Genomic DNA, 10,567 nt, shown 5'->3' with positions numbered 1-10,567 from the left:
TTTTTTGAGCTATAGAACTCCTAGAAATGTCAAAAACTGAAAGAGGAGATAGATTTTTTCTGTAAAAAACGTTCAAAAATGACCATTTTTGACATTTTTTCTTCCTGAAAACGACCATACATGAATCTATAACCACTAATTAATTTTTTAAGAATCATTTGAATCATCTTGGAACTCCACAAAATCAGATAAAAAATTCTGAAATTATGGTTTTAGACCTGCAATTGTGATCGCGCCAAACTTTTTTCTGTAGATCAAAAATTAATTAGCAGTTCGGAAATGTTCTGTGGGAGAGCGTGCTTCGGAATATATACATTTCTGAGATCTTATTCACCGAACGAAGAAAATTGATAGTATGCAAAACTCACAAATTTTGGTGAATTCGGAAACTCAAAAATTTTGAAATTAGAAATGCAATTGTAAGGTACAGTAAGCGGAAGCCAGGAGGTTGAGCCCCCGACAGGGGGGCGTAAACCGACTGGTCATATCCAAATTAGTTGGTTCAAAAAATATTGATTATAAAGGAAATAGGCAGGGCCTGCGACGGTTTTGGAACTTTTGAATTTTAAATTTGAGTTTTTGAAGTTCGAAAATTCGATACAGTTCTGGATCCTTTTAGAACGAAAATGCCCTCTACTCACGATTTGTAGTCTCCATTGCTGACACTTAAAACTCTCAGAGACCATCCATTCAATATTTCCACTCTCTTAAACTCACCAACACGAATCGAACGCTCCTCGAAGTGTAAGAAGTCTCTGGAAGTTTTGAATTTCATTTTTTGAAAAGTTCGAAAACCGCGCCCCGTTATCTTTCAGAAGTTCAGAATTTTGGATTTTCAGAATTCATGAATTTGCAAATATCAGACTCGCAAAATTCCAGAATCTCTGAATTTCAAAATGTTAAAATTCGTGAATTGCTGAGGCTCAGAATTTTGAAGTTTCAGAACTTCAGAATTGCGAATTTTCAGAAATATCAGAAATTCAGAATTTTAGATTTTCAAAATTTTGGAAATTCTGAATTAATGAGTCTCAGAATCTCGAAGTTACAGAATTCAAGACTTCTAGAATCAGAATTTCAGGACTTTAAATTTTTTCAAGATTTTCAAAATTCAGAATCTTGGAATTTCAGGTTTTTAGAATTTCACATTTTCAGAATCTCAAAATTTTGAAATTTCAGAATCTCAGAACCTTAGATTTTCAAATTATTAGATTTAAGAATTATTAGAATTTCAGAATTTCACATTTTCAAATTCTCAGAACAACAGAACTTCGGAATCTCAGAATTCCACTTTCAGTCAGAATTTCAGATTCTCAGATTTTCGAAAAAAAACTCACTGATTTCTCGGGAACACAAAATCCCCTCCCAACGCATCATATTCTGGCTCTGTGAGCAACAAGATAACACATTTGACACGTTGCTCAATAACCATTTGCCAAAAGTCCGCCGCTGTCTCAACCAATGGAAATTGGGTCAAAATTGCGTTTCTCTGATTGGACAGCTCCACAAAACTAGCATGGATGTACGTGGAATCAGAGAGAGTGACACGAGAATGATCGAGACAGACGACGTCGGCGAATCGATTCTTCTCCATGTTCTCCACGAAATTGTGCTTGGTGACGTGAGGTGGAATGTAGCTGGCCACTTGGTGGAAGTCATTCTGAACATTTAAATGAAAGACAAAGAAAATAAAAGAAAATTCGCTTTTAGTCGTGATCTTTATATAAGTAGCCACCACTCGCTTCGCGCTCGCTCACCATCGCCATCCTTGCATCCTCCGCCACAAATCGTTTCGCCAGACCCAACCATTTTTGCTTCTTCTCCTCATTGTTACTATCATCATCCTTCTCCTTCTTTTCTTCCTTTTTCTCTTCTTTCTTCTCTTCTGGAACATTCTTCTTCTCCTCCTTTGTCTCTGATTCTTCCTTTTTCGACTTGATCTTCTGCTTATCTTCCTTATCAGTTTCCTTCTCTTTCTCTTTTGAACTTTTTGGTTTAACCGGAACCTTATCCGGTGAAACCGGTTCTTTAGAAAGAGGTTTTGTTTTATCAAAGTTTTTGACTAGCACAATCTCGCCCAATTGCTCATTTGGCACCGGAGCCAACGGTTTGACCACTTTGCTACGTGGCTGTTTCTTGGTGGTGGTTTTGGACTTTTTGTGGTGTTTTTTAGCAGAGGATCTCTTCTTCTTCTTGCCACGACAACACAAAATTCCAGTCTTTTTGCTTTTTGAATGCGATTTTTTGTGGTGCCGATGATGTTTTCTTTTCTTTTGTGGAGTCTTTGACGGCTTCACAACTTCTCCTTCCATATTGCCTCGGTGTTTTTTCCAGTTTTTTGTGACAATTTACTTGTGAGAAATAACTGTTTTTGCATGCTCAACTCCCCTTCTAAAACTCATTTTCTATCACGCCAACCTAACCTAAATTCAAACTCGCGCGCTTCGGCTTCACACCGTCTGCAAGTTTGCGCCGCGGTGTTTGCACACTGTCTGCGCCTCTCGGATTTGCATGGTCTTTTTGTTTTGGCGCCAAATGTTGTTTATGTAAACAATCCGGAAAAATAATTGAAATTTTTCCCCTAATTTTTTAGTTTTTTTCAAAACTTTGATGATTTTTTTGCAATTTTTTGAAGATTTTTGAATTGAATTAGGATAATACAGTGTGTGTGAAGGATTCTGGGAATCAAATTTCCGGAAAAATCTCAGAAATTTTTGGATTTTTTTCATAATTTCGGAAATCCCAAAAATTTTTCAGCGAATTTTAGGAAAATGAGTATGAGAAACATGAATAAAATGAAATTCTCAGAAATTTTCGAACAAAATTGGGGTTTGCCCTAAATTTTTATCAATTTTTCAGTGTCATTTTGATCAAAATAGGACTTTTTGGAATAATTTTTTTTTTCAATTTTAGAACTTTGAACACCATTTTTCGACAATTTTCTCACAAACTTTCGCCAATTTTCTCAGTTTTCTGCAACTTCTGAACAGTTTTTTCACCAATTTCACTCGAATCTCACTTGAAATTTCTCGATTTCCGCTGATTTTCCCATCACGATAGCCCCCGCTCTCCAATTATCACTCAAATTCCTTCCAGAAAATGCGCAAGCCGTGGTCCAAGACCTTCAGCTTTACTCCAAACTCAGCTACCGAGGATGCTGGCGTGCAGACCAGCACCATCACCAAGAAGCTCGAGCCACTGCTTCTCGAGGAGAACGGTCGCATCAGACCGGCTGTCGACACTGGCAACTACGTCTATTTGATGTTCATGATGTTCGGATTCGGTGCTCTTCTTCCATGGAACATGTTCCTCAACATCTCGCACGATGTGAGTTATTCAAATTCTTTGCTTTTCTAGATTTTGTTTACAGTACTACACCATGTTCAAACTCCGCGCTTTCAACGAATCCTCGAGCGCTACTCTCTTGAACATCTCTGACTCCTTTGGTTACTCCACGTGGCACTCTGAGAACTTCCAATATTCCATGACCATCTCCGCTCAGTTCCCTAACTTGCTCTTCAGCTTCGCCAACATCTTTTTGGCCACCAAGTACGGTTAAGGCTCTAATTTCCAGAATTTTTAAAAAGGAAATTTTCCTCAAAATCCGTGTATATTTTCCTTCAAAATTCCCATATCTTTCCAGAGGAGACCTCACCGGCCGCATGCGTCTCTGCCTTGCTGCTGTCCAAGCCATGGTCCTTCTCACCATCATCTTCATCTACGTGGATACCACTACCTGGACCGCGTCCTTCTATTATCTCACCCTCTTCACCATCTTCGTTCTCAACGCTGCCAACGGTCTCTTCCAGAATTCGTTGTTCGGTCTCGCCTCCTCGTTCCCATTCGAGTACACCAATGCGATTCTCATCGGACAGAACTTCTGTGGAACCGCTGTCAGTGTGCTCGCCATGTTCACCAAGGCAGTTTTCACCGAGGAAGTGCAGAATCGTGCTGCTCTCTATTTCGGAATCGCGTCGATCGCTATCATCGTCTGCTTCATTCTTCTCAATATCATCAAGAAGATGACCTTCTTCAAGAAGTACGACGTCGCTGAGGCCAATGCTTACGAGTTGAACCATGAGATCACCACCTGGGAAGATGTTAGAATTGCCTTCACTAGAGTCAGTACCCCCAAATAGAATTATCGTAATGAATTCTCGATTTTTTCAGAGCAAAATGCAATTCGCCAATATCTTTTTCCTCTTCTTCGTGACTCTCTCCTTGTTCCCATCCATCTGCATGTACGTTCGTGACGCTCCACCACCACTACCACACAATTTTCTGGTCTCAGGTATCAGGGAATCAGGTTTTATCTTTTAGTTAGGATGTGAAATTCAGAAGCCTACTTCATGGACGTTACCACTTTCCTCAACTTCAATCTGTTCGCTTTCCTCGGAAGCTTGACTGCTAACTGGGTCAGATTGGTAAGTTTTCGAAAATTTTCCAGAAAACATTGGTTTAACAAAACCGTAGCCTGATTCAATCCAACCCTTTAAAATCCCCTTTTCTCTTTTCAGTTCAGCCCAAAGAAAATCTGGATCGCCGTCGCCGTTCGTGTCTGGTTCTTGTTCTACTTCCCACTTGCCAACTACTTCCCAACCAATGTCGTCGATGGCCGTAACTTTCCCCCACTCTTTCCATCCACCTGGATGTTCGTCTTCAACGTCGCCTTGTTGGCCTTCTCCAGTGGATATCTCAGCTCATTGGTCATGATGTACGCGCCAAAGGCACACGAAGAGCCACGCATTCAGCGTATGGCCGGAATGATCGCCGCCTTCTTCCTCATCGCCGGAGTCGTCGCTGGTCTCAGCTTCTCCTGGGCCATCAAAGTTATCGTTGTGGGATTCTCCCAATAATTTGTCCCAAAACTTTTTGTTAAACTAGGTGCTACTTTTCTTTCAATTCATCGGCACCCCAATTTGTTACCATTGTTCTTTTTTGCTGTTCTTTTTTATCTTTTTTTTACCTTGTTCACCACCCATCATCATGCGGGACTCTTCACCCGCCCATTGTTACATGTTGTTGTTATTTGTGTGTGCGCTGGCGCCCCAATAAAATTGAAAAACGCCACCAGCAGTGTCTTCTTATCAGTACTCGCAACATTTTTTTTCTTATTTTCTTTTCTTTTTCTCTCCATCTCTAATGATTTCCTCCTTTCTACCCCATTCCATTCCTCCCCTTTTCGAACCTTCTTTCTTTTTCTCCCATTTCGAAAATGGGAAAAAGAGAGAGTTTAAAGACCCAGAGAAGTAAAGGAGAGCTCGTCCCGTCCTTCTCTCCTCCGGACACTACTATTTTCCCTCCTCTTCTTGCTCAGAGAGCACACATGTGAGTGTGCTCCCCGAGCCCAAAGTGTACACATGTTTACAAGCCCGGGACCAATTCCTTTTGCACTATATAGTGTTGAACTCAAAAATCTGTTAATTTTTCAACAAAAACAAGGAGGGTTTTTTCTTGTTTTTGTCTCTTTTTACAGCCTTTTTTATTGCGCCGTTTTTCTCTCAAAAAGTTACAAGTATTTTTTTTCTCCAACCAACCTCCACTAATCTCTTACTCTCTAATCGCTTCGTCATCATCCTTTCAATTTTTTGGGGGGTTTTTTGTGTCTCGTTTCACAATAGTTCTCTTGTAATATTTATGTTTGCCATCCCCACGACTGTTTTATCTAGGCGAAATTGGGAACAAGATATGTCAATAGCACTTACTTACTCTCTACAAAAGTGAACATTTTCTGGTGCAGAGTTGTTTGGTTTCAATTTCTCTTCTGTTTTGTTTGATTTCTAGGAGTTTCTAGGGGAAATTTTCTTTTTTTAAGACAAAAAATGCACTTTTTTTCTGAAAATGTCGATTTTCCGAAATTTTCGCCTAAATTTTGCCTCCAGATTTATCAAAATTTTCAATTTGAAAATCCAAAAATTCCTCAATCAAAAATTCTGTTTTAATGCCGCGGCACCTGCCGGAAAATTCAAAAAATTTCACCCAAAATCGACGAAAATCGCTTCAAAAACTTTGACCGCTTCGCAACCGCAACGCATCTAGAAGCATTGAAAATCGGCGCGAATACTGAAAATCGGAGGTGTCTCAATTTTTTATCAAAATTTTCTTGAGGAATTTCGATTCTTCTGGAAAACCTGAAAGTTTTTTGTCTTCAAATTTAAATTAATTAGAAAAACTTCAAAAATTGCAATTTTTCGATGATTTCCAATCAAAAACATGTTTATTTGCAATTTTCGGCTCAATTTGCATATACACAATATACATTTTGGTTGTTGTATCACCAACAACACTCATCAAATATTAATAAATTCATGAAAGTTGTGTATGTGCACCGCCCATCCAGTTCCTCTTTATTCGTATTGAATTCGGATCAGTTTTACATTAATTGTAAACATCGAAAACTGAAAGCTACTGAAATATTGCCAAAAATTACAAAATTCGGGTTAAATCCCATAGAAATGTGAGTATTTTTTTTAATTTTTAGAGAATGTAAATGCGCTCAATGGCTAATTTGTAGAGGGAGAAGAGCCCCTACTACGTCACTTTATGTGAGACATATCCTTTGCAACAAAAAAAATGCTTTCCTCCTTCTCCTCTATTTTTTCCTTTTCTTGCGCAATTCATTCCGCATCAATACATATTTTCTCTCCTCTCCTCCTCTCCAATGCTTCCGGTGTTATTTATTTCGATTTTTTGCTGATGCTGACGCTGTTTGCACCTTGTTTTCTCTTTTTCTCCTACACAAATACACTTTCCCTTTTTTCTCACCCATATTTATTTTCGCGCCTTTTGATGACACCCCGCCTTTTTGGTTCTAAAACGTTTTGAAATTTTTTGAGAATTTCAGCGAATTTTCCTGGAGTTTTGAGGTTATCAATATTTTTAAAGCAAAATTTCATCGTTTTCCCTTGTTTTTTTTATTGAAAAAGACTTCATTAACCGGTTATCTCTGAAATTTAATCAGAATGACCAATTAATACATTTCAGTAAACATGTTGGGGTTTTCAAAATTTTGAATTCTTAGCCAACTTGTTTTCGAGAATCCGACAATCCGAAATTTCCAGCCTGACAAATTAAGTTTCTCATGCCGAAAAGCCCGAAAATCACCGAAAATATCGAGAAATTCGCCCAAAATCCATTGAGATCGCTTCGAAAAATTGCGACCGCTTCGCTGCCGCAACGCGTCAAAAAGTATAGGAAAGCGGCGCGAATTTTAAATTCTCAGAGTTTCGAAACCTGAAAATTAATTTAGAATTTTCAGCCAATTTTCGAATTTCAGATTCAAAAATTGGAAAATCCTAATTTTCCCCATTGAGAATCTTTATTTTTAATGCCGAAAAGTCCAAGATTTTTATCGAAAACTCCATATTTTCACCTGAAAAACTGCGCCCGCTTCGCAGCCGCAACGCATCTGAAAGCATAGGGAAGCGGCGCGAATTTGAAATTCTCAACATCATCGGCCATAAAAAAAATCATTGGGAAATTGTCGATGTTTCTAGAAAAATCCCATTCCTCTGCTGATTCATCCATCTAAATATTATAAAATATCATGAAAACAATATCACATTAAAATTCCTTCTCCGCCCACGCTAACATCTAGCTGCTGGTATATTATTTATTCCATTCCATTTTCAAAACCATTCCAGAACATTTTTTCTGTAGAATCTAGAAAAAAAATCTGAAAATTTCTATCTAGAACATTTTTCTTCTTCTACTCTCACTGTAGAAGAATAATGTCAAGAGAAAAAGAAGAAGAAGAACGAAACGGTAAGTGTTTTGTTTTTCTATCAAATTGCGTTGTATAATAAATAAAACGGGCGGTCTCTCTCGCAATGTCCCTTTAAATCTCTCTTGACTAGTGGAGACTGGTTTATGCAAATAACCATCATCACTCAGTAGAAGGAGAAGAAGAAGAGGATGAACTAATTGGATCCCTATAGAGAAGAGAAAAAAATCAGACTAGTTCCCATAAAAAAGGATACGCCCAAAAACCTTTTTTGAAATTTGAAAAAAAAGCAAATAGGAAGGTGTTGGCACGGTGCCAAGAAGTCAAAAATTGGAATTTAGTTTTTTTGAGATTCTATGGAACTCTGAGAATCTAAAATTTTAAAATTCCACAGAAGTTTTTGAAGAATTTTTGATTTTCGAAAATCAGGATTTATTTGAATTTTGGTAAATCTTTTCAATTCGAAATCTGCTGTAATTTCGAAAGTTTTGAGATTGCAAAGATTCCAAAACACAAAATTTTGACTCCTGAGAATATTTCTAAAATTTCTGAAACCCATTAATTGAAAGATTCCCGGAAATCAAAAATTCCAAGAATCCACAAATTTAAAAACCCGAAATTTCACAAATCTCAGATTTTCGAAAGTTTGAATATTTGCTTTAAAAATCGAGATCCAGCAAATATCAAGGGATATCTTAGTGGGTGGATCTCCAAAAATCGACTTTTTCGGGTCTATAAAAATTTCGATTTTTCAATCTGTGATTTTTACGAATCCAGGATTTTTAATTTCTAAATTTTTATGAGTCTTGAATCTTTGAAATTTTCTGAAATATCTAAAACTTATTCCAAATATCTTAAAATACACGATTAATTATTTATTGAAAGATTAATTACTTATTGAAAGATTTACAAAAATCCACGAATCCACAAAGTTGAATATCCGAAATCTCTAAAATCTCAGATTTTCGAAAATTGGAACCTTTTCTTCAGAAATAGGGATATATCAGATTCCAATTAATTTTTTCTGAAAAAAGTGGGTTGAGCTGGAATTTATTATTTTTTTTTCGAAATATCCAAAATTCGACATTTCCGGATCCATAAAAATTCTAAAATCAGCAGATTCCAAATCTTGAATCTCATCCATCATATTCTTCAGTTGATATGTCAAAACAGGTGTCAAAATGATTGATGACGGTGTTGTTTCGTTATTGAGACATATGATAACATATGTGTCTTCTTTTTAAGCTACGTGGAAAGTTCTAGAATTTTAAAGTCTCGAGCAACTTGGAAGGATAGAAGATACCGTAAAACCGGTAATACAAGGGCCCCAACACTGTCAATTTTGAGCTCGATTATCTCGGCTCCTATGAAAGATAAAAACATTTTGTCAACTGGTAAAATGTTGCTGATACTATGATACAAAATTTATCAGTTAACAACTTTTTCCTATTTTTCAAAGTATCCGAGATAATTGAGCTCAAAGTTAACGGTTCGGCATGTATTAGAGGATATACGATAATCCAAAACCATCAGAAGCTAGATGAAAAATAGGAATTGCCACGTGGTTTCTATTCAGGAAGATTTCAAGAATCTGAATAGTGAAGGATATATGAGATTTGGTAAAAAATTCGAAAATTTTCAAACACTTTCTTGTTTACTGGATTTCTCATCTGACTCGGTTTTTCTAGCTTCAAAAAATTGATTTCAAAATTGTTGATTTTCACCAAAAACTTTTTTTTTGAAAACCTTCCAACTAATCCCATTGTCCTCTCTCCCCATCTCTCTCTCTCTCTCTCTCTCTCTCTCTCTCTCTCTCTCTCTCTCTCTTTCCTCTCAATGACAGTGTTGCCTACTTGGCCAGCGTCCTCTGTCACCTTCCCGGGCTCCGCCCACATTTTGCTGTTGCTGGTGAAAACCACACACACACACGCAACCAGTCACTGTCGCGTCTGTTTTTCGCGATTTGCCCTTGATCGAATAGTGTCTGGCGTCTCTCGGGGACCCATACACTATTTTTATGTGTGCTCTGTCTTTGTTTTGGGGGCGCTGGCCCCTCTGGACAACAGAAAAACCATCAAGGACACAGGCATAGTGCCATATGTTCGGATTGTGTCCGGCAGTTGGAGTGTCCGATGGGGAGTGACTCATACTCATTGATTCTGGAACATTCTAGGGTTTTCTTGGGATTTCTGGAAGCCATTCGATCATCTTGTAGTTTCTAGAACCTTCTATGGAAAGAGTGGTAAAAGATCCCTGGAAGATTCTGGAAAATCTTGGAAATCTAGGATCGTAGTTCCCAACCCTTCTAGAGCCTATCTAAAGTTTCTTGGCTAGCTCTGGAAGAATCTATATTTTTCTAGAGAACCTTCTGGAACACTAGGTAATTTTTTAAAGACCAGAAATCTAATGGTCTATAGGAACTCCTTTAGAAGTTTTTAGGGTTTTCAGAAAAGTTTTTAGAGCGTTTTATAGATCTAGAATACCTCATTTCTCATCAGGATGTTTCTAGAACCTTCCAGAAAATATAATTTAAAGCAGCTAAATTGGATATGATAGAACTCGACGAGTACTACAAAATGGTACTATTCGGGAAATTATATCTTGTCTATGAACAAAGTTACAAGCCAAAAATTCCTTTAAGTTACGCGGACGAAATGGCTTTGGAACTTTGTTCATGGGGTTATTCATGCAGCGAAAATATGTATTGAAATGCATTTCCGCGCCTTCGAAATTCAACGCATGAGCGTCGCGAAATGTATTTCAAAGAATTTCGCGACATATCTGTAAATGCATTTCAATACATCGCACTGGCGAGATATTTTTTCTGGAAAAAGGGATGCACCGTTC

General features: G+C 37.7%; 2 protein-coding genes across 2 annotated transcripts; one reads left to right on the top strand and one right to left on the bottom strand.

The window, feature by feature from the left end:
- Nucleotides 1-637: 637 nt before the first annotated feature.
- On the bottom strand, nt 638-2,309 carry CBG08760 (the record flags this gene model as incomplete). Its single annotated transcript, XM_002640596.2, has 3 exons — nt 638-755; nt 1,335-1,657; nt 1,755-2,309. The coding sequence occupies 3 exons, from the start codon at nt 2,307-2,309 to the stop codon at nt 638-640; spliced, it is 996 nt and encodes a 331-aa protein (XP_002640642.2).
- Nucleotides 2,310-3,096: 787 nt separating this feature from the next.
- On the top strand, nt 3,097-4,853 carry CBG08759 (the record flags this gene model as incomplete). Its single annotated transcript, XM_002640595.1, has 6 exons — nt 3,097-3,324; nt 3,368-3,546; nt 3,641-4,118; nt 4,168-4,288; nt 4,336-4,421; nt 4,515-4,853. 6 exons carry the CDS (start codon nt 3,097-3,099, stop codon nt 4,851-4,853), a joined length of 1,431 nt encoding a protein of 476 aa, XP_002640641.1.
- Between the last annotated feature and the right edge of the window lie 5,714 nt (nt 4,854-10,567).

This window comes from Caenorhabditis briggsae, assembly GCF_000004555.2.
Source record: "Caenorhabditis briggsae complete genome, chrI, whole genome shotgun sequence".
In the NCBI taxonomy this organism is placed as follows: domain Eukaryota; kingdom Metazoa; phylum Nematoda; class Chromadorea; order Rhabditida; family Rhabditidae; genus Caenorhabditis; species Caenorhabditis briggsae.
The sequence above is the reverse complement of the archived record's forward strand: the minus strand, read 5'-3'. Positions and strand labels throughout refer to the sequence as shown.